Source organism: Hakea prostrata, chromosome 1 (genome assembly GCF_041222555.1).
Source record: "Hakea prostrata isolate BN-2017 chromosome 1, UWA_Hpros_2, whole genome shotgun sequence".
NCBI lineage: Eukaryota > Viridiplantae > Streptophyta > Magnoliopsida > Proteales > Proteaceae > Hakea > Hakea prostrata.
The window spans coordinates 62,745,948-62,770,132 of NC_142600.1; the positions used below are offsets into that span (position 1 = coordinate 62,745,948).

Here is a 24,185-nt window from a genome sequence, read left to right on the forward strand (position 1 = left end):
CCCCACATTGCAAAGGGAATGGGATTTAGAATTGAAGTCATAGTTTCCGCCGGGCGCTTCGACATCGTAGCATGAATTTGACAATTACCACATCGACGAACGTACTCCATAGCAGCTTCTTGGACCTTAGGCCAATATAACCCAAGTCTCGTAATTTTGTGAGCCGGGGCTCGTCCACCCATGTGAGCTCCACAAATTCCTTCATGAACCTCAGCCAAAGCTGATTTTGCTCCTTCGGGGCCTATACATCTCATAAGGGGTCCAAGATAAGATCTTTTGTATAGTCTCCCATTCGAATGACAAATCTAGCTGATCGAATCTTGATCAACCTTGCCTCTACCGGATCCTCGTGTAATTTGTCATCCCTTAGATACTCGATTATTGGATCCATCCAAAGAACGTTCGCTTCAATATAAGAAATTTCTTTCTCATGATAACTTGGAAAAGTTATCTCTTCAATGTAGACCGAAGGGTCTAGATTTTTTCCTTGGCATTGGCTAGTCGGGATAGCTCATCCGCCACCGAATTTTCATTCCTCAAAATCTGAGATATCTTCAAATTCCGAAATTGGTTTTGAAATGCTTGCACTATCTCTTGATATTTCTGCAAGCGTGGTTCTTTAATACCATACTCCCCCCGGACTTGGTTGACTATAAGTTGAGAGTCACTATAAATAGTAACATCTGCAATAGATAATGCTTTTGACAACCGAAGTCCTGCTATCAGAGCCTCATATTTTGTTTGTTTATTACTTGCGTCAAATGCGAATCTCAAAGCATATCGAATAATAAATCCTGTGGACTTCTTAATAGAATTCCAGCTCCCCGCTCCATCTTTATTACTCGAACCATCCACATATACCTCCCAAGTGGTTGGTATAATGGGATCCTCAATGGTGGGTTCCACACCGGTGAAGTAGTTTCTACTACAAAGTCGGCTAATGCCCGAGCCTTGATTGCAGCTTCGGGCTTAAAGCTCACTTGGAACTCGCCGAGTTCAACCGACCAGACACCATCCTTCCGCACAAATCAGGTTTGTTAAGAACTTTACTAAGAGGAAAAGTTGTAAATACCTCAATTGGATGAGCTCGAAAATATGGCATTAGCTTCCCGGCGGCCATCATGAGAGCCGAGCCTCGTTTCTCAATGCGTGAATATCTTGTCTCCGCATCTAGCAACACGTGGCTTACATAGTAAATCGGCCACCGTTTTTTATCTTTTTCCCGAACAAGTACCGCACCGACCACCGAAAGGGACGTCGCTAGATATAGCTGTAATATTTCCCCCTTCTCTCGGTCCGGATAGGATCGGTGGTTGTCCAAGTGCTTCTTTTAATTCCTCGAAAGCTTTCTCGGCACTCTTCATCCACTTTGCTTCCTTATCGCCCTTCAGGTCTTTAAGTGCCTTGAAGAAAGGCAAACATTTTTCTCCGGACTTGGAGATAAATCGATTTAAAGCAAGAACTCTCCCCGTTAAACACCGTACATCCCGAACGGTTTTGGGAGCCTCCATATCAATCGAGCTTGTATTTTGGCAGGATTAGCCTCAATTCCCCTCTCGTGATACCATGAAGCCCAAAAATTTGCCCGAGGAGACTCCAAAGGCACATTTTTCCGGGTTTAGCTTCATTTGATGTTTCCGCAAGATCGAGAATACCCTTACCAAATCTGCAATATGATTTGCTTTTGTAAAGCTTTTCACTAGCATGTCGTCAACATAAGCTTCAACATTCTTTCCTATGAGCTCTTTGAAAATCTTGTTGACGGCCCTCTAATATGTTGCTCCTGCATTCTTTAGGCCAAAATGCATGACCTTGTAATAATAGCTCTCACGATCAGTCATGGAAGCCGTACACTTCTCATCCTCCTTATTCATAAGGATCTGATTATACCTTGAGTAGGCATCCATGAAACTTAAAGTTTCATATCCCGCAATCGCATCTATCAAGAGGTCAATCCGAGGCAACGGGTAGCAATCTTTTGGGCAAGCTTTGTTAAGATTTGTGTAGTCCGTACACATCCTCCACTTCCCATTCGCCTTTTTTACCATTACCACGTTGGCCAACCAAGTTGGGCACTCAATTGGTTCTATGAAACCAGAATTCTTAAGTTTTTCAACTTCGCTTCGAACGGCTTCATACTTTTCAATGGAGAAATTTCTTCTTTTTCGTATCACCGGTTTCGCCTTAGGGTCTATCCGAGTTTGTGCTCTCGCAATGGCCCAATCGATTCCGGGCATGTCCTCAGCAGACCATGCGAATACATCTTTATTCCCGTTGAAGAAATAACTTCAACTCATCTTTAAACCCTTCCAACTGCTCGGACCCGATATAAGTAATCTTTTTCTCATCCTCGGTACACACAGCTGGATTTGCTCCAGCCTTCTCCACGGTTCGGGTCTTTGCATCTCTCGTCTCTTCCCGATCATCTCGAACTTCTATAGGCGAGGGCAGTTACCTTCCTCGGGCCCTCATTGTCTTTTAAATAGGCAACATAACACCGCCGAGAGATCTTCCGGGTCGAGGAGACTTGACCAATTCCCATATCGTCGGGAATTTTATCTTCGTGTGCTTTGTCGAAACAATAGCACCTATCTTGGATAAAGAGGGTCGCCCGAGGATCATATTATAAGCTAGCAGTTCCCGAACCACCAAAAAATTGATTCGGACAGCTTGTTTCCTTAGGAAAACTTCCAATGGATAAATCCAACCGGACCGATCCTTCCGCCACCGCAGATGACCCCGCAAAGCCATATAGATGTGTGGATGAAGGTTTCATCAAGTCCCGATCCACCTTCAATTTTTGATACACTTCGTAGGAAATTAGGTCACCGCAGCACTCGTATCAATCAAAACTCTATGCACTTCCCGTCGTGCAATCTCTACCTTGATGACTATAGCATCATCATGAGGTAAACAAACATCTCTTTCGTCTTCCTCGCCAAAGGTGATAGAATCTTCACCATTCAGCCTTCTTCCGCTTCGCGTCTCTCCGGTTCCAACAAATTTGGATTTTGTTTTCGGACTCCGGAGTGATTCGGGCTCGGTCCCCCGAAGATGGTAAGGATCGGTGACCAAGTAGCTTCAATCACCTCCTTGCCTTTCTTAGACTTCGGGGCCTCCCTTGATCGTTCCGAACTAACCGAACGATCCCTTTTCGGAGCAGCCGCACGTGGCTCACGTGGCTCCTCCCTTCTTCTGCTAACGAAACTGGACAGATGTCCCTGAGATATCAATCTCTCAATATCCGCCTTCGGATGACGACAATCATTAGTATAATGACCATAGTCCTTGTGGAATCGGCAATACTTTTCCCGATCCCGTCGCTCTCCGGGTTTCAAAAGAATTTTAGGCGGCCACTTTAAAATATTTTTTCTTTTGAGGATATTCAAAATATCAGCCCGAGGAGCATTCAATGGAGTGTACTCACTTTTACCGGGGGACCTTTGGCGCCAAGGCTGAGATTTTCCAACCCGATCACGAACATTTTTCTTTGGCTTCGCTTCTCGTCAGAGCCTTTTGTTCCTTATTGGAGACTTTATTATCCCCTTGGCGCGCATCTAGAATCTCCATGACTTCAGCCCGCTTCCGGCATCTCTCGTACCAACTCAAGCATAAGTCGCAGGCATATCCCGTAGTAATAACTCTAGGAGTTTCCGATTAGTGAGTCCCGTGAATAGAGCAGCTCCGGCTACTTGTTCATCCAAATTTTCTATCTCCATCGTCACTTTGTTGAATCTTTTCGGAAACTCTCTCGATTGATTCGTTCTTTCCTTGTTTGACAAGAAACAAGGTTTCTTCCGTTTTCTTTGACTCGTATTCCACTCTGGAATCGCCCTATGAATTGGCGCGCCAATTCGTCAAAGTTTACGATTCTTCCAGAGGGGAGGTTCGAAAACCACTTTTGTGCTGCTCCAGTTAGAGATGAACCAAAAACCCTGCATAAAATTTCATCGAATTACCCGAAATCGCCATGGTCTCGTTGGTAATAGCCGATGTGAGCTGTTGGATCTCCGGAGCCATCGAATGTTGAGAAGGTAGGCAAACGGAAGTTATGGGGAAACCGATATCCCGCAATTGGCTCGGCAAAGGGAGTCTTCCGAATGACCGAGTAAATATCCTCGGTTATTCTTCCCTTAGCCAACCGCCCTAATTTCTCATTGATGTTGGCCAATTCCCGACCAACTGGGTCGGGTGATCTTCAAGCAATATGATCACGACCTCGATTAACACGATCATCCCGTGCTACTCGATCATCACGAACAACCCGTCCTTCCCGAGCATTCCTCTTGTCGCGAACTGCTCGATCATCATGAACGGTTCTTCTGACAGTGGGTGAGTGAGTTCTTACCCCTGTATCCAACCTTGTGTTTGAATCAGCTTGTACTCTCTTGTGGTCTGTCGAACCGATCGTCTCACCTTGGTTGATCATCGATCCTCCTAAGTCCTCGGTCTCCTTCACGGAAATTCTGATTGATATTTCGGTCTTCAGCCAGTCTCTGGTCACGTGGCAATGCACGTCTCCCTGAATCGCGCTGATCAAGCTCTTGTGGTAAAACCACTTGTCTGGTGAGCATGCGGAGTGCTTGGCTCACCTCCAAGAGTTGAATCTTTACCTAATCCAATTGATCTTGGATTGTATCAGGAGGAGGATTACGTCCTCCCTGGCCACCATCTACCTCGATAGGATTTTGGCTTTCCGGGGAATATCCTGGATTATTCACCCTGGGATCCGAACACCGGAATTGCGTTGTGCAGTGGCTGCTGATCTAGTCACCATGGCTTTTCAAGTCGTTTCCCACAGACGGCACCAATTGATGCGTCCAAAATCTGCTCAGCCCTTAGATCTCCTCGTGATGTCCTGCAAAACGAAAGCGTCAGATTTGGCTCGACCGATGGGGTCGGGAGTCCACCTCCGAAGGCTAAGTCGCTTGATGAACTTAATCACAAACGGCTCGCTAGAAGCGCAGAGCTAAGGAATGAAGAACTAGGAAAGGTGATCTAGATAGCAGATCGCTGATAGTTTAGGTCTATCAGTATGTATCTGAACCTGAGTCTCAGATAGTATTCTTTTCGATCCCCTCACCTTGTATGGTAATGAGGTTTATATAGAGTGTACCTTCGAATCTCCTTCGTTGGATGCACTTGAGCCTTCTTCGGCTAGTCGTTGGATCTTATCAGTTAAATCCGTTGAGCAATAGACTTCTACTGGTTTGGGCTAGTAGAGGACTCCTGAGATAACCTTTAGGTTATGCGATGATTATCCCTTCGATAATGATTATCCGCAGCCGTCAATTCGAGTCTGCCATCATTAGGGTGATTACCCTAATCCATACATAGGATTAGGGCACGCTTGCAGCCGAATAAGCTTTCTTCTTCAGCAAGCCATCTTCCGGATCCGGTTCGCTCGGGAGCGAGTCGGATCTCTCCTTCTCGACCGGGGTCGAGGGTCGGACCAGGTATGAACCCGGTCTGATCATAATCTCTCCATATCAAAACTTAAAAGAGTTGTTTCAATAAAATACACATGGGGCCTTGGGGGGGGGGGAAATTAGAGGAGAGGCCCAAAAAAAGGGGGGGGGGAAAAAAAAAAAAAACCCCCGCGGGGCCGGGGGGGGGGTTTGTGTGGGGGGGGGGGGGGGGGGGGGGGGGGGGGGGGGGGGGGGGGGGCGGGGGGGGGGGAAAAAGAAGGGGAAGGGGGGGGGGGGGGGGGCGGTGTGGTGGGGGGAGGGGGGTTAGAAAGGAAAGAAAATAATTTTTTTAGTCACTAAAAAAACAAACACTTTCTTTCTTTTTTTGCATTGATGTTGGTGGTTGTAATAGTTAGTTGGAATTGAATATTTGTTTGTGTTTCTCATTGTGTCTCTCGACCCCATTGAATGGTAGATTGTGTTATATTCTCCATTTGAATTCGATTCATTACCATCCAAGATGATTGAACAATTTTTCAAAGGTCACTCCACAAATTAATAAGCCGCCTAGGTTGTCATCAAATTTGATCAAGCACAAGTCAAGCCAAAAATCGCTCGACTAGATCATGCTTTAAATTGCAAAACAATTTCTTGGGAATTAGGGATAATGCTTATAAAGCATGTCGAAGCGAAGTTTCTTCAATTTAATATTTTTCACCAATATTCAGCCAAGAGAGGAAAATTTATCCAATCCATTTTTGACGAGGTCTATTTCCTTGTAGATATATAACATGTGTCATAACGTCGCATTGAAGGGTTGAAATCTATTTATAAGTCACATCAAAGAGTTATGATTAAATTTAGATGTGACTTATAAATGGACTTCAACATTTTTATGTAATGTTAATACACATGTCATACATCTACAAGGAAATGGACTGGATTTTAGTTCCCAAGAGAGTGGGCTATACCATTAGACTCGCTTTAAAACATTAGAGTGCGTAGGAGGATAGATATTTTGATCATTTAATGAATTGACTTTAAACAATATTATCGTGTCAAGGCGAAGTGTCGATAGAATGATAAGATCCATACTTCTTAGTGAAAGACCCCTAATTAAATCAACCTAACAAGATTTTAAGCTTTGATTAAAAGGTTCCGCACCTAAAATTTCCTAAAGAAATCCATATGGAATATTCCACATGATTCTTGGACCACAATTGAGATTTTTTGTCATTTAAAATAGTGGCCTTCAATCCTTTGACTTTGATCATGATTACTCGAAATGATTGAGGTGTGGCTGCGGTTGAAGGACTAGTTATCATCAGCAAAACCAGTCAAGTGTAACTTTGTGATGACTATTTTCTTCTCGGGCTGTTGCTTTCTTAACTTTGGAAATGCCGTATGAAAGAGTTGAACTTATGACCTCTCCACTGAAAAGTATGAATCTTACAAAAGACCAACAGGAAGATCAAAACAGAACTCCTTTTAAGGACCATTTGAGTAAACTAAAATCGCCGCTTTCCAGCTTTGAGTTTACGGAACCATAATGCTTCCGTAATGTCTCAAGGTCTTTTTTTTAATTGCAGAGTAACTGCACATTAGGATTAGATTTCTTCTTTTCTGATTGATATTTAGACTTCATCATATCTTGCTTTCAAAACGTTTTGAGTTCTGTTAGGCCTTTTCACGAACAGCTTTTTGGCAATGGCTTCTGATGATGTTTTTCGTCATGTTCTCTTCCTCTCCTTTCTACTTTTCCCCTTCTTGGCTGTCTGTCAAACTAATTTGACTGTGGGTAACTATCTCATAGCCGACGATGGAGGTTCTCAATGGACTTCACCTTCCAAGGACTTTGCCTTCGGGTTTCGCAGCCTTGATACAGATTCCTTCTTGCTCGCATTCTGGTTCAATCAAATACGTGTTAAAACCATCGTTTGGTACGCCAATGGTGGAAATCCAATTCCAAAGAAGTCCAAAATTGAGCTTAGAACAGATGGACAACTTGTTCTTTCTGACCCCAATGGCCAAAAGTTATGGACGGCTGGAGTATCAAATCCCAGCGATGTTGTCGCTTACGCTGCCATGCTCGACAGTGGCAACTTCGTGCTTGAAAGTAACAATTCTGTTCACCTATGGCAGAGCTTCAGCCATCCAACAGATACCATGTTGCCTGGACAAGTACTGAAAGAGGGTGGGACTCTTATTTCAAAGCTGTTGATGACTGATTACTCACGGGGAAGGTTTTAGCTCCAATTGCTTCAAGATGGAAGTGGAACTCTTGCTTTCAATTCTGTCTCCGAATTGCCGGCTTATTATCCCGACCAACCTCCATACTACTCTGTTAGGCCTGTTCAGCCTGATAACCGTTGGTCGTTGGTCTTCAATGAATCATCAGGCCATTTGTATTTCCAGGGTAGCAATGGAAGCATTGAGGATCTCTCACCTACTGACGTACTCCCGGTTTCTGATTTCTATCATAGAGCGACCCTTGATGCTGGGGGAACATTTTATCTGTACTCGTATCCAAGGCTTTCTCGTGGCGCTAATGGAGCATGGACCATTGAGAGATCATTTCCAACTCCTGATAAAGTCTGTGACTTTACTGGGTCTATGGGTAGTGGTGCTTGTGGGTATAATAGCTACTGTGGAGCTGCTAATTGGATGCCCATCTGTGAGTGCCCACCTGAATACACTTTCAATGATCCAAACAACACTCTCAGTGGCTGCAAACCGAAAGTTCCACTTGTATGTGAAGAGGGTGAAGAGGGTGAATCTGGTTCCCTGGAGAGTCGGTTTAGTTTCCAGGAGTTGACTGGGACGGATTGGCCATATAATGATTATGAAAGGATTCAGCCGGTTAGTGAACTGGACTGCCAGAATTCTTGCTTGCAGGACCGTGACTGTGCAGTTGTTATTTTCAGAAACGTAACATGTTGGAAGAAGAGGCTTCCAATCTCCAATGGAAAGTTGAGCACAAGTGACACTGGAAAGGCTATTTTCAAAATAAGGCGTGCAGGTTGTTCTGTAACTCCTGCAACTTCTTCAGGGCCAACTATCAAAGATCCAATAATAGCTATCCTGGTTGGATCATTGGGTGGTTCTTTATTCATGAACTTCCTATTGTTAGTCATAACTTGCCTTACTGCTTTCCTTGTATACCGCCGAAGGGCCAAAAGTAGCAATCAAGTTTCTAGCATCTCAGAGACTAATCTGTGTTCATTTACATACAGTGAACTTGAAGAAGCTACAAATGGGTTCAAAGAAGAATTGGGAAAGGGTGGTTTTGGGATAGTTTACAAAGGTATCTACCCATTAGGCTCTAGAAATCCAATTGCTGTCAAGAGGCTAGACAAGGTGGTTCAAGAAGGCGAGAAGGAATTCAAAACAGAGGTAAGTGTGATTGGCCAGACCCACCACAGGAATTTAGTTCGATTGTTTGGATTTTGTGACCAAGGGACTCACAGGCTCTTGGTTTATGAGTTTATGAGCAATGGCTCTTTGGCCAACTTTATCTTTGGATTCTCAAGGCCTCATTGGGACCAAAGAACCCAGATTGCAATTGAAATTGCAAGAGGGCTTGCTTATTTGCACGAGGAGTGCAGCATCCAGATTGTGCATTGTGATATAAAGCCTCAGAACATACTTCTTGACGAATTTTTCAAACCGAGAATTTCTGATTTTGGATTAGCAAAACTATTGATGCTTGACCAGGCCTTAACTAAAACATGCATTAGAGGAACTAGAGGGTATGTGGCTCCAGAGTGGTTTTGAAGTATGCCTATCACAGCAAAAGTGGACGTCTATAGTTTTGGTGTGATGTTGCTGGAGATTCTCTCTTGTAGGATGTGTGTGGAGTCAGCATGGGGTGGAGAAGACAAAGCAATATAATTGACAGACTGGGCTTATGACTGCTACAGAGAAGATAAACTCGGAGATTTGGTGGATAAGGATGAGGAGGCTACAACAGATGACAGGAAGCTTTTGAATTTGGTGATGATAGCAATTTGGTGTATTCAAGAGGACCCAACACTGAGGCCTCCGATGAAGAAGGTGTTACATGTTGGGAAAAAGACCGATAGACGGTTCACTATTTTCCCTCCTGTGTAAAAGATCGACAGAGAAAAACAATACAAAAATGTATTCATGAATAGTGCCCGTGTGAATAGTGTTGTGAATAGTGTCGGTGTGGGGCCCACGTGAATAGTACTTGTATGGGACCCACGTGAAATATAACGAAGGAAATAATCACAAAGGAAGCACCAACACAACAATATACGTGGTTCGGCTTTGCCTACATCCATGGGCGTAATGGGACCTTCACTATGAGAAAGTTGAAATACAACTCTTGTACAGTGCTTGGATTTACAACCCAACCCAACCCTGTATCCAAAACCGGATACCCCTATACACCCTCTCTCAACTCACACTCTCAACTCTAGAGGAGTGTTCCCACACTTGCCTTACCTTCACTTGGCTTGCCTCTCACTTGGCTTGCTTGCCTCCACTTCTCTATAATCAAGCAAACCTCTCGCCCCTATTTATAGTTAGAGAGGAGGATGAAGAATGGACGTTGCCTTATCTCCCTTGCCATTTTGTCAAAGAACTTACCGTCCTTATTAATGGAGTTGTCTCCAAGGGATTTAGAGATTAGGAGAGAGAGAGAGAAGGAGATATTTCCTCTCTCACTTGGTCAAATATAGTGGCCAAGAGGAAGTCCTTTCCCATATGTTTGCCAACAAAGGTGATCCCTCCATTAATGAGGAGGACTTTACAAACTCCCCCTCCGACTCATATGGAGGGACAGATCATGCCTGCCGTGTTGCTGCAGTAGTTATGTTTGCCCTTTGGTAGTGCCTTTGTCATCATATCCGCTCCATTTTTGTCAGTATGGATTTTCTCAATCTGCAACTGCTTTCGTTCCAGTACATCTCGTATCCAGTGATACCTTACATGGATGTGTTTGGATTTATAATGCAAACTCGGATTCTTACTTATATGAATTGCACTTTGGCTGTCGCAGTGAATGACATACTTTTCTTGTTTTAGACCGAGTTCTTGAGTGAATTGCTTCATCCATAGCATCTCGTTACATGCTTCAACAACAGCAATGTATTCTGCTTCTGTGGATGACAAAGCCACACATTTTTGCAACTTAGATTGCCATGACACTGCTCCCCCTGCAAAGGTAACTAGGTATCCTGATGTGGATTTCCTGGAGTCAATGTCTCCAGCCAAATCAGCATCTGTATATGCTTGTAACATAGGTGGCTGGCCTCCAAAACACAGAGAAATGTTAGTAGTACCTTTAAGATATCTCATTATCCACTTCACTGCTTCCCAGTGTTCCTTTCCAGGATTGGATAGAAATCTACTAACAACTCCTACTGCATGTGCAATATCAGGTCTAGTACAGATCATGGCATACATTAGGCTTCCTACTGCTGAAGAGTAGGGAATGCGTTTCATTTCATCCCTTTCTTCTTCAGTTGAGGGACTTTGTTCACTACTCAACTTGAACTGACTACCAAGGGGGGTACTTACAGATTTTGCTTTGCTCATATTAAATCTTTCAAGTACCTTCTGCACATACCTTTCTTGTGATAGCCACAACTTTCTAGTTGCTCGATCACGATAAATCTTTACGCCTAAGATTTGTTGTGCAGCTCCCAAATCCTTCATGGCAAAGGACTTGCTCAATTGTGTCTTCAACCTGTCAATTTTATTGACATCCTGACCAACAATTAACATGTCATCAACATAGAGCAAAAGAATAATGAAATCTTCTTCAGAAAATTTCTTAACAAACACACAATGGTCTGATGCTGTTCTGTTATACCCATGATCCATCATGAATGAATCAAACTTCTTGTACCATTGCCTTGGTGTTTGTTTCAAGCCATACAAGCTTTTTCTTAACCTGCAGACCATGTGTTCTTTACCTTTGACTTCAAAACCTTCTGGCTGCTCCATGTAAATTTCTTCCTCCAAATCTCCATGGAGAAAGGCCGTCTTTACATCTAGTTGATGGATTTCCAAATCCATACTAGCAGCTAAACTTAACACCACCCGTATAGAAGACATTTTTACTACAGGTGAAAAAATTTCATCGAAGTCAATACCTTTCTTTTGCCTAAATCCCTTCACAACCAACCTTTCCTTGTACCTTGGTTGTGAGCTTTTCTCTTGGGCTTTTAACTTAAACACCCATTTGTTCTCGAGTGCTTTCTTACCTTCAGGTAACTTTACCAGGTCATATGTGTGGTTCTTATGTAGAGAATCCATCTCTTCTTGCATAGCTTTCAACCACTCATCTTTATGCTTGCTTTCATTTGCTTCTTCAAAGCATTCTGGTTCAGCTGCATTTGTTAGCATAACAAACTGATTAGGTGAATATCTGGTAGATTGACATCGTGGCCTGGTGGATCTTCTTAACTCAGGCTCAACTGGTGGTTCGTGAGCTGGTTGCTCACTTTGTTCACCATTGGTGGGACCATCACCTTCTTGAACATCTCCCCCTTCACTTTGCACCGACGGTGAAGTGTTTGGACTAAGATCAATAAGATCGTCATTATCTGGTTGAGGCTTCTCGATCTTATCAAAGTCTTGGATCGTTTGGTCTTCTAGAAAGACCACATCTCTACTTCTGATCACCTTCTTATCAATTGGATCCCATAACCTGTAACCAAACTTGTCAGTAGCATAACCCAAGAAAATACATTGTTTTGTTTTCTCATCAAGTTTGGTTCGTTCGTCTTTTGGGACGTGCACGGACGCCCTGCAACCGAACACCTTCAAGTAGTTATAGGATACCTCCTTTCCACTCCAGACTCGCTGAGGAACATCTCCATTCAAGGGGGCTGATGGAGATAAGTTGATTAGATGAACTGCGGAGCGCATTGCTTCTCCCCAATAGCACCGTGCCAACTTTGCATGTGAAAGCATACATCTTATTCTTTCAATAATTGTGCGATTCATCCTTTCAGCTACACCATTATGTTGTGGTTGGAACAGTCTGTTCATGGCGAATTCCATGCTCCTTACAATACTCTTCAAATGCTCCACTGTACTCACCTCCATTGTCAGTACGGACACATTTAAGAGTTTTACCTGTTTCTCTTTCAACAGAAGCATGAAAAGTTTTAAATACATCAAAAACTTGATCCTTAGTTTTTAATGCATATGCCCACACTTTTCTAGATGCATCATCTATGAAAGTTACAAAATACAAAGCTCCCCCAAGAGTTTTTACTTTCATAGGACCACATACATCCGAATGCACTAATTCCAAAATTTTTCTTTTTCTTTGGGAAGAAGTTCTATTAAAGGTAACACGATATTGTTTTCCCTTTAAACAATGAACACATTGTTTTAGATGCGTACCTTTAATGTTTGGCAGAAGATTCCTTTTTGTGAGAATTTGCATACCTTTCTCACTCAGGTGGCCAAGTCTTTGATGCCACAAATCTGCAGTGGAATCTTCTTCTGCTGCAATTACCCATGCTTTGCATATTTGCACTTGTGTTTTGTACAAAGTGCAACATTTGCTACCTCTTGCCATCACTAGAGATCCTTTGGTAAGTTTCCATTGACCATTACCAAAATGGTTATGGTATCCCTCTTCATCTAGCTTTCTACAGAGATTAGATTTAAACGGAGGTCCGGCACATACCTTACTTCCTTGAGAACCATTTGGCATCCGACATTTGTCTTGATGCACACATTACCTTTACCCATGATTTTTGAAATGCCATTGTTACCCATCTTTACTATACCAAAATAACCTGATTCAAAAGTAGTAAAAAATTCTTTGTAAGGGGTAACATGGAAGGATGCACCTGAATCAATGACCCAATCTGAGTCATGGCATGTAGAAGTGAGGCAAAACTCATCACTAGTTGAGACGATGATAATATCTCCATCTGAGCTGATGGCAGTGGTTTCTTTGTCTTCTTTGTCCTCACTTTGGTTCTCCATTCGTGCCTTAAGCTTTCTGCAATCTTTTTTCATATGCCCTACCTTTTTACAGTAGTAGCATGTGATCCTGATTCTTGACTTGGATCTTCCATATGATTTCTCACGAAAATGAGGCGGTCTAGTTTTACTTCTCCCCCGCTTCTCAGTGACAAGGGCTTCACTGTGAGATGAGATTGAGGATTTTCTCCTTGTCTTCTCATTCAGTAGGCTTCCAGCTATTATATCCATTGTGAGCTTTCCTTCAGGAGCTGAGTTACTGAGGGATACAACTAAGGTTTCCCAACTTTCTGGCAACGAACTTAACAATAACAAAGCCTGCAACTCATCATCAAGTGTCATTTTCATAGAACTGAGTTGGTTAACAATACTTTGTACCTCATTTAAGTGTGCTACCACAAAACTCCCTTCCTTGTATTTGAGATTTACAAGTCTCCTGATAAGGAATGCCTTGTTGCAAGCGGATTTTCTCTCATACAGACCTTCTAGCTTTTTCCATAGTGAATGCGCCGAACTTTCAGTGGAAACATGATGATAAACAGAATCATCTAACCATTGGCATATGAAGCCAACGGCTTTTCGATCTAGGACTTTCCATTCCGCTTCAGACATCTGCTCGGGTTTTGACGATGCACCTTCTATGGGAGCATACAAGTGTTTGCAATATAGCAAATCTTCCATCTTGGATTTCCATATCATCCAGTTGCTCCCGTTCAAGCTGATCATCCGTCCTACGGCGCTTGCCTCCATTGACATCTTTTACGACAGTCACGCGAACCTTGCTCTGATACCACTTGTTGGGAAAAAGACCGATAGACGGTTCACTATTTTCCCTCTTGTGTAAAAGATCGACAGAGAAAAACAATACAAAAATGTATTCGTGAATAGTGCCCGTGTGAATAGTGTTGTGAATAGTGTCGGTGTGGGGCCCACGTGAATAGTACTTGTATGGGACCCACGTGAAATATAACGAAGGAAATAATCACAAAGGAAGCACCAACACAACAATATACGTGGTTCGGCTTTGCCTACATCCATGGGCGTAATGGGACCTTCACTATGAGAAAGTTGAAATACAACTCTTGTACAGTGCTTGGATTTACTACCCAACCCAACCCTGTATCCAAAACCGGATACCCCTGTAACCCTCTCTCAACTCACACTCTCAACTCTAGAGGAGTGTTCCCACACTTGCCTTACCTTCACTTGGCTTGCCTCTCACTTGGCTTGCTTGCCTCCACTTCTCTATAATCAAGCAAACCTCCCCACCCCTATTTATAGTTAGAGAGGAGGATGAAGAATGGACGTTGCCTTATCTCCCTTGCCATTTTGTCAAAGAACTTACCGTCCTTATTAATGGAGTTGTCTCCAAGGGATTTAGAGATTAGGAGAGAGAGAGAGAAGGAGAGATTTCCTCTCTCACTTGGTCAAATATAGTGGCCAAGAGGAAATCCTTTCCCATATGTTTGTCAACAAAGGTGATCCCTCTCATTAATGAGGAGGACTTTACATTACAGATGCTTGAAGGAGCTGTTGAGGTTCCCCGTCCACCATCCCCTTGCCCTTACAGCTCTTTTGTCACAGATGCTTGAAGGAACCTGCAGTGATTTTCCACTTCATCTCATTCAATCGATTCACACAATTGGAATTGGCACTCCAGTTTTCTGCTTCAAAAATTACATCTTTTATTTCGCACTGCAACTTTTATCCAGATGTAAGCCTTGAACAATAAGGATGGTGATTTGTTTATTTATTGTAATAGAATTCCATCTATCCTATGTATGGAAATTCAGTTATGCTCAAGTATTAAATATGCAAATTCAAGTGTTTGTTCCTGTAAAAGCAATGCCCTTGAATGTAAAATCCTAAGCTCAATTCATCTTCATCTTCCTCTACCATCTGTAGCCAATCATTTACTCTCCATTCTTGCATCTTTTTGATTTCTGTTCTCACACTAAAATTTGTTTTGTTTTCTTCTCCTTAGCCAGCTTCTTCCCTTAGAGTAAGGGAGTAATATTGGAAATGTATGAAAAAAACTCACTGAGACTAACCGCATAAGTAATAGGAGTCTCAGGATGGCATTAATATTAAGGTGTGACTCAGGAGGTAGCATTGAAATTCTTTTTTTTTGGTGGGTTGATAGATAGTCAATCTAAATATCTTTAGATGTTTCCAATGGTTTTTTTTTTTTTTTTTTTTTTTTTTTGGTGGGGGTTGGGGGGTTTAGAAATGCCTTTGATAGCAGTGGTCTTTAACGCTTTGGAAATGTTTATTGCATGCTAGAGAATTTTACATGAAGATGATGCTATTCAAAAAAAACTTTGACAAATTGTTAAATATGACATTACAAATCATATGAAATTGTTTTGCAATTTAAAGCCATGATTGAGCTTTCGGTAATTGAGAACTTTATCAACGTGCCAAGCAACATTCTATGAAGTGTTTTTAACAACTGAAGAGGCATCTCTATTGTCAATTCCCCTTAGTGCCTTTCATTTTTTTAGGCTTCTCGTTGAGGGAGTGGAGGGTCTGTAATAGGGATAGATTGGGTCAATTCTTTCAAATCCGGCCAATTCCAGCATTGAATGCTCGTAACTTAGTTTAAAATTCCAACCTTGACTTAGAACTTAAAATTCTTGACCTTAACTCTGAATGTTGATGGGACAGTGAAGCCCAATCTTGCCCTAATTGTCATTGATTGAATCAGGTCAGGATGGGGTGGCCTTGTCCTCATTCATGTTTGGCTCTATCTATACGATCATTATATCACTATGAAGAGCAATCTACCATTAGAGAATTTATCATATCCAATACACAAGGTTCTTGTGATTAATAGAGTCTAAGAAGGGTCAAATGTACCCAGCCTACTATTGCTTTAGTGATCTTGGCAAATTATTGCTATGGTGAAGTACAAGTTGTGATGTCTAATTGCTATTAACACACAATGATATGGAATCTTTTACCTCCATCCCTGAACAATTTCAAACATTTGTCATGGTGGTAAACCATCAATATATTTGCACGAAATTTTTTTTTTTCCATCCAAAAGTAAGCTTATATAAAGCTCTCCAGCTGAAAATCCCTGGAGGCAAAAAAAGAGTTCTATAACATGAAATACGGGGGGCAATTCCACCAAATTCTAGAGATATTAAAATGTCTAGCCCCACGAGCAATGAAATCTGTATAAGTGTTGTTGGACCTACTAATAAAAGTAAAAAACACATACTCAAAAGACATCCTAAGCTTCAAAATCTCATCAACAAGACAACAACATGTCCAGTCTAATGAATGACTCCCACCATTTAGGGCCTCAATTGCACCTTTGCAGTCTTAGAAGATAACCAACTTGGTAATTTGAAGTGATTGCGCCAACAAAATCCCATCCCTTATCGCCTCTAATTCCACGGCAGTTACTGACATGCTAAGACAAAAATGTGCCTTTGCTGCAAGGAAATCTCCATGCCAGTCCCAGATAATACAGCCTCGTCCTCCCTTCTTGCTTTGTTTATCCCAAGTGCCATCCACATAAACCTGAAAATGATAATCAACATCTAGTGAGTTGGAGCCAGATATTGTGTGTCCAATCTCTTCATATAAGAGATTCAACTGGACACATTGCACTTCATTATATAATGCCCAAAAACGATTCATCAATCCTTCTAAATGGGGTTGCTTCCCTTCAAAAACAAATTCATTGCGGGCATTCCATATAAGCCAACACAGTGTACTCCAAATCATATCCACTAATTCCAAGTCATTCGTGTGTTTATACTTGGAGTGTATAAAGTTAATACAATCATGCATAGATAGACCCAAGAATTCAGACACATCAATTCTAAGAGGAGAAACCTTCCAACAAGTTTTTGCAAAAGGACAAAGAGCAACGGCATGCATAGTAGATTCCACAGAAGAGGCGCATAACAAGCATAAAGGGGAAGGGCTACAATGTCTGCTGAATAGATTCTTATTTGTGGCAATAGCTTCACTAGCCGCCCTCCATATGAAATGCTTTATTTGGAAGATTTGGAATCTTCCAAATTTCTTTCCAACAAGTAGAGGATGAAGAGGGAGAGGCAATGTTACCCACTTCGGGAGATAATGTAAAACTAAGGAAATAGGCTGACTTCAAAGTGAATTTTCCTTGTGTTTGTTTGGTCCAAAACCAAGCATCTGAGGTAGATTGGGAAAGAATGGGTAACATTAAAATTTCCTGCACCTCAAAAGGTGAGAATAGGGAATCGAGAAGATTCTTGTTCCATGTATTTGTATCCCAATCAATTAACTCTCCTACTAAGGTAGGACCATTATGTAATGGGGAACTCATAATTCCTTTAGTAGGAAGAGAGGGAATCCAAGGATCTCTATAAATCAAAGTGGATTGCCCATTGCCAATTTTCCTCCAAATTCCTGAAATTAACAAATCTCTTCCAACCAGAATACTTTTCCATCCCCAAGAGCAGGACCTAGGTACTTCTACCCTTAACAAATCCTGATTTTGCAGATATTTTGCTGACATAATTCTAGACCAAAGGGTATCAGGACAGGTGAGGAGTCTCCAACTTTGTCTAGCCAATAGGGCCCTATTAAAACAGTTTAAATTTCTAAAACCCAAACCACCATCCACCTTTCTCTTACACAGAGTTTCCCAATTGACCCAATTAATTCCTTGTCCCAAATTTGAATCTCACTTAGTATTGTTATGTTGTGGCTAGACAAATTTCACCATCTAGAATATTGTAGGCATCAAAATTGGGCCTGAATAAGCTTATTCACCATTCTTCGACATTGACTGTGAGTTGTATTCAGAATTGTAAGCTGTTTAATGTGACTAATTGCATGTTCAAAATTGTTTAGAGATTCTTGTATTCTTTGAGGGCATTTGTTGGGCAAGGGCATTTACCTTTTCTTTGAAGTTAGATTTTCTCTTCTTTGTTAAAGAGAAGGATCGAAAAGGAATTAGGGTTATATTGTGTTTCTTTCTCATCTTCAGTGAAAAATCATCTCAGAGCTTGGCCATGACTTATTAAAGCCCTGATGAAATATTTTTATTTATTCAAATAAGGATAATTAAAAGAGTTTGGACCATCAAATTAGATAGTCAAAGTTATCCAATGAGTGTTGCTAGCTAGGAAGACCAATAACGAGGGTAGAGGATTGGAGTCTGAATCACTTCTTCATCACAGGAGAACAATGTACTCCCCTAATAGTGAAGGGGCTTACTTATAAATATTGAAGAAAAAATTAATGGTAAAAACTTCAGTAGGACCCATACCAGAGGTGAACTCTCCTCCTTATTATGTGATAGAGAGATGTGCAGATAGTATTATTATTTATTTGCGAAGGTACAACATTTTTATTTTTTGGTAAAATGAGGGTGTAACCTTTGGTTCAATACTAAAATAAACAATTGAAGCATTGAGGATACAGAAAGGACTTGTTGTATTTCAAAACCTCAACTTTAACTAGCATAAGATTGGTAGATGACCCCAACTAATAGTTTCTGTGTAAAGAGCGACCTTCCTGGGGTCAAATTTTTTATTTCCACGAATAACAATGCTTAAAAGATTCATGAAGAAGGAACTTTAGGAAATTGGAAGTATTATCTCTTGCCATAATTTGACTCTTTTTTACATGTTACGGTCACTTTTATTATTGTATTAGGGATTCTCAAAATAAAATCTTATTTTCAAAGAAAAGCATTTCATTAATTCAACACAAAGCATCAAATTCGTTTTCAGTTGTTGAAGCTGGCAGAGGTACTTGCTCTTCACAAACATTTTCAGTCACCAGTATCCCAGTGAATCAGCCAGCTGCCATAATTTACTGGTCAACTTTTTCTAGGGCTCGTAAATGATATGTTGAAAACGGATTCGTGGATTTTCTGTATTTTACATGTAAGGGGGTTTGTGGATTTTTTGTTTTGTACGTAGAGGGCAATGCTGCTTCATTCGAGTGATCTTGCTTCCACAATTCAACATGATCCAAGCTCTTTATCAAGGAATTTTAGTTCGCAGCAATCCGGCCAGCATATATAGATAAGATCATTTCTACAGGAATCTGCTAGTCCCTATCCCTACTTGTTTTGAACATCTTGTTTAAATCCTTCAGCCCAAGTGAACCAGGCAAACCGATACAGCTGGTTGGGTCATAGTTCGTTGACTTCGTAAGACGCTTTTCAACGAGGCACTTGCTTAGAAGAGCGCCTCCAGCTGACGGCCAACTCTCATGAGGGGCTTCTCGGATGACTTTTCAAATGAGCATCCGACAAGCTACATCTCAGATAAAGTAACGACATCAGAGGATTCGGCGCATCTATCTCTAGACGTCAATCAACGCATTAAGTTCAACATTGAATGCACTGAGATTCATTAAATGCTCATTGAGAGCTAGGAAGCTTCTCATTCGCTTAAGGTTTCCTCGAGGATTGCATCTTACAGTTCTTTCTGCCAAATATTGGACTTGTTGTCACATTTATGTCAGCATGAATCTGATCCCTTCTTTTGGTGATATTACATCTAGCTGTCTTGAGACTTCTTCGGGAAGCTTGAGCACCTGGTTTGCTGAAGAAGCTACACATCTCAGGCCATCGCCACCCTCCATTGGGAATCAAGAGATCCAAGGGTCACGAGGCCGTCTCATCACCTCAAAGGTATAGACATGATATATATACCCACATTCTCTACGAACGAAGTAAATTCACTAATATTAACTTTGGTTATTACTCTCCTGCAACTACCCAAGAAGACATTCTCTCTTGCTCTTTTGGGATCATTTACTCCTCTTTATGAGGATTTGTGTTCATCATAATCTGATTTAATCATTGGAGGTGACTTCCTGTCCCCAGAGGCGGCCCACACTCACTTCTTTGTTTTCTAGGAACCAAGAACCAGGTTTGGTCTTTTTACGAACCAGTTGGTCTACAGTCAAATTTTGGAGCAACATTTAACGCCATCTGTGGGAAACGCTAACAAAGAAAATCATCAGTAGCTTTTCCCTTAGATTTTTTGGACATTTGTAACGATAAGGATGGCCGGTGATAACTCAGGTGATCAAGGTTCCAAATCCTTGGAAAATCCTCCTGTCAAGAAAAAAGAGGCTACCCGCAAGGGGGGGGGGGGCTCCAAGGATACACATGTGCCTTTAGTACGTGAATGTCTACCAACCAATGCGGAGTTACATGCAGAACTCCCTACACAAGGAGTCACTTCTAATTCTACTCCAAATCATATGCAGTTGATGGATCTACAACAGAAAATGTTAGAGATGATGGGTTCCTTCCAGTCTATGGTGAACCAATTGAGCCAACTCATGCCACCCTCTGCTCCTGTTGCAGCCTTACCTAACATAGCAGTTCCTTCCCCTATATATCAGTCGCAATGACAGGGCCCAGGGAATGAAGTAGATACGCTTCCCGTTCGGCAGGCAAGGCGTCAGGGGAAGGGGAAGGCCAAAGTTGTGGACAAAGGTGGACACTGGTCTGTTTTTTACAGATTAGGTGCTCATGCAGACAGACATTCCTTCCCTGGAGTTGGAGCAAAGTCACCTTACATTTCAAAACCTCCATGTGCATTGAAGGAGCGTGTGGCTAAGTCCAAGGGTCTTTATCAGACAATAGAGGCTCCTATATCTATTCAGGATGAAAGTTTATATGGTCAAGTTCAAGATATGAATGAGCGTCTCTATCAACTTGACAAGAAGATCCCTGATGAAGTTCAACTTGTATTGAGTCAGGACCCTTTTGTACCTGAGATCATGACCGCACCTTTACCGGTAGGTTTTCGTACGCCCACTTTTACAATTTATAATGGAACTACGGATCCCATGGCACACATAAGTCATTTCACATCTATTATGACCATGTGTGGGGGACGGGACTCTATAAAGTGGACCTGCCACCACATGGTTCTCCCGCTTGCCCAAGCACTCCATTCACAACTTCACAGAGTTGGGATATGCATTTGCAGCAAGGTTCAAGAGCGGAATCAAAAGGATTAGACAAAGGACAACATGTTAGCTCTTAAACAGGGACGTTCAGAGTCTATCCGAGATCTCATCACTCGATATAATAAAATTTCCATCCGGTTCAAAGACGTTGATGACAAGGTGGCCTTCACAGCCTTCAAAAGAGCTATAACTAACGAAAAGTTGGTTACCTCTATTGTTGAGAAGAAACCCAAGACACTGGCAGAATTATTGGACTTGGGATATGAGATGGCCATAGTAGAGGAGGTTTTAGAAGCAAATCGCAGTCATTACCAGGACCAGGAGAGACCTGTCATACGGAAGACTCCTGACTCAAGTTCTAAATCACGCTTCCAAATGATAGATCCAAAGCCTAGACAGGAGTGGTGTGGTAAGCGAGTGATGGAGGAGGATGAAGAAGCATTCACCCCTTTGAATAAGTCATGATCTGCAATGTTGATGCAGATCCAAGAATTTTAAGACTCAGGGTTGTTAAAAACTCCTGGGAGGTTACACGCATGCCCCCAAAAGAGGGCTAACATGTCAAAGTATTGTCAATACCATAAAGATAGAGGGCATCCCACTAATGATTGCCGTATGCTTAAAGTAGAAATAGAAAAGCTAATTGCCAGAGGGCATTTAAATCAGCACGTGAAAGCTACTCATCGCGGGGAAACCTCACCTCCTCCGAGAAGGCATAGTAGGACTCTTCCCCAGGATAGGACAGAGTCAAGAGGAAAAACTCCAATGGCACCTAGGGATGAGGACCTTCCTAGAATTAACAGTGTATTCGGAAGGCCCACTCCCGAGTCATCAAGGCAAATCAAGCAATGTACACATGTTATAGGCGCCATTGAGCCCTTAGTAGTGACACGTTTCGTTAAGAGTGAACCAATTACCTTTGTCGAGAAGGAGTTGGTTGATGTCCACACCCCACATGAGGATGCCATTATGATCAAGGTTAAGTTGGCAAATCACACGATCTATAGAGTCTTGGTGGATACTGGATAATCTGCAAACATTCTATTTCTAGATGCCTTCCGACTACTTAAGATCAATCAGGAAGCACTCCAACCAACCGCAGCCTTGCTCTATGGTTCTTCTAGAAGTTCCACCACTGTAGAGGGAAATATACAATTGGATATAACAGTGGGAACTTTTCCTCAACAAGTAACTCTACCCACCATGTTCATGGTCGTACGCAACTTGTCAGCTTACACCATCATCTGGGTCACCCCACATTAACGTCAATGGGAGCAATAATCTCCCCCAGGCATATGATGATGAAGTTTCCAACCACTTAAGGCGTTGGTGTCTGCAAGACTAACCAAAGGCAGTCCAGGACCTATTATCTCAACTTCATTAGAAAGGAACCAATAGCACCACTTGTAGGAATCACCCTCGCCATTTAAGTGCGTGATGACAGAGACGAAAGCCAAGGGGAGCCTGTCAAAAGGTTGCAAAAGGTTCCACTAAGTGTAGTCCATCTTGAGAGAGGGACCAACATAGGACTTTAAGCAGAGGCTAGCAACCATCTTAGCCCAAAACACAAATGTCTTTGTGTGGTTAGCTGAAGACATGCCAGGAATAGACCGAAGTGTTGTAAAGTAGAGCCTCTGGATTAACAAGGGAGCAACTCCAGTTGTGCAAAAAAGAAGGAATTTTTCTACAGACAAACATCAAGCCATCCAAGTTGATGTAGAAAAGCTTGAAAAATCTGGCTTCATCAACCCAATTGAATGTCCAAAATGGTTGGCCAATGTAATTATGGTGAAAAAGGTAAGTGGGAAGTGGAGGATGTGTACAAACTACACAGATCTCAATAAAGCCTGCCCCAAGGTTGCTACCCATTGCCTTGCATTGATCTATTAATCGATGCCACTGCAAGACATGAAGTGTTGAGTTTCATGGATGCTTACTCTAGCTATAACCAAATCATGATGAAACCAGAAGATGAGGTACAAGCCTCCTTCATGACCAACATGGAGAGCTACTATTACAAGGTCATGCCTTTTGGTCTAAAGAATGCTGGAGCCACTTATCAGTGATTAGTAAACAAAATTTTGTACAAACAAATAGGGCATAACATGAAGGTTTACGTGGACAATATGTTGGTCAAGAGCATTCAACAGAGGGATCACATTAATGAATTGTCAGAAGTCTTTGATGTTCTCCGAGAATGCAAGATATGCCTGAACCCCAAGAAGTGTGCTTTTGGGGTCTCTTCAAGAAAGTTCCTGGGGTTTATGGTGTCACAAAGGGGCATAGAGGCAAATCCTGAGAAAATCAAGGATATTTTAGACATGCAACCTCCATGCACAGTTAAAGAAATCCAATGTCTGACAAGAAGAGTTGTTGTCATAAATCGCTTCTTGGCAAAGTTTGGAGAGTTGGTGCCATAAATCACAGTGAGTATCAAGTTGATTTTCAGCCAAGGATTGCAGCGAAGGGACAACACTAGCAGATTTTGTGGTTGAGTCCACCATTAGCTAGAATATGGGGGAAGAACAAGAGATATCGTTAGAAACTTGGATTCTCATTGTTGATGAAGCTAATAATTTGTCAGGCAGTGGAGTTGGTTTGGTACTGCAAAGTCCTGATGGCTTCATCATCAATTATGCCCTTCACTTCATCCTCTCAGCAACAAATAATGTAGCTGAGTACGAAGCTCTCCTTGCAGGGTTGTGTTTGGCTAACTCCTTATGTGTCAAGAGCTTGAAGATACACAGTGACTCACCGCTGATAGTGAGCCAAATTAGAGGCATTTATGAAGCCAAGGAGGAAAAGATGGAACAGTATCTTGCCAAAGCAAATGAGCTAAAAGTCTACTTTATTCAATGA

The 24,185-nt window shown here is 42.0% G+C and overlaps 2 protein-coding genes and 1 pseudogene across 2 annotated transcripts; all 3 read left to right on the forward strand.

Moving 5' to 3' along the window:
- The first annotated feature begins 6,888 nt into the window (after positions 1-6,888).
- Positions 6,889-15,076, forward strand: LOC149029342 (G-type lectin S-receptor-like serine/threonine-protein kinase LECRK2; annotated as a pseudogene).
- Positions 15,077-21,884: 6,808 nt separating this feature from the next.
- LOC149029343 (uncharacterized) lies at positions 21,885-22,355 on the forward strand. Its single transcript, XM_089143020.1, has one exon. The coding sequence runs from the start codon at positions 21,885-21,887 to the stop codon at positions 22,353-22,355; it is 471 nt and encodes a 156-aa protein (XP_088999146.1).
- Positions 22,356-23,840: 1,485 nt separating this feature from the next.
- Positions 23,841-24,185, forward strand: LOC149029344 (uncharacterized). Its single transcript, XM_089143041.1, has one exon. The coding sequence runs from the start codon at positions 23,841-23,843 to the stop codon at positions 24,183-24,185; it is 345 nt and encodes a 114-aa protein (XP_088999167.1).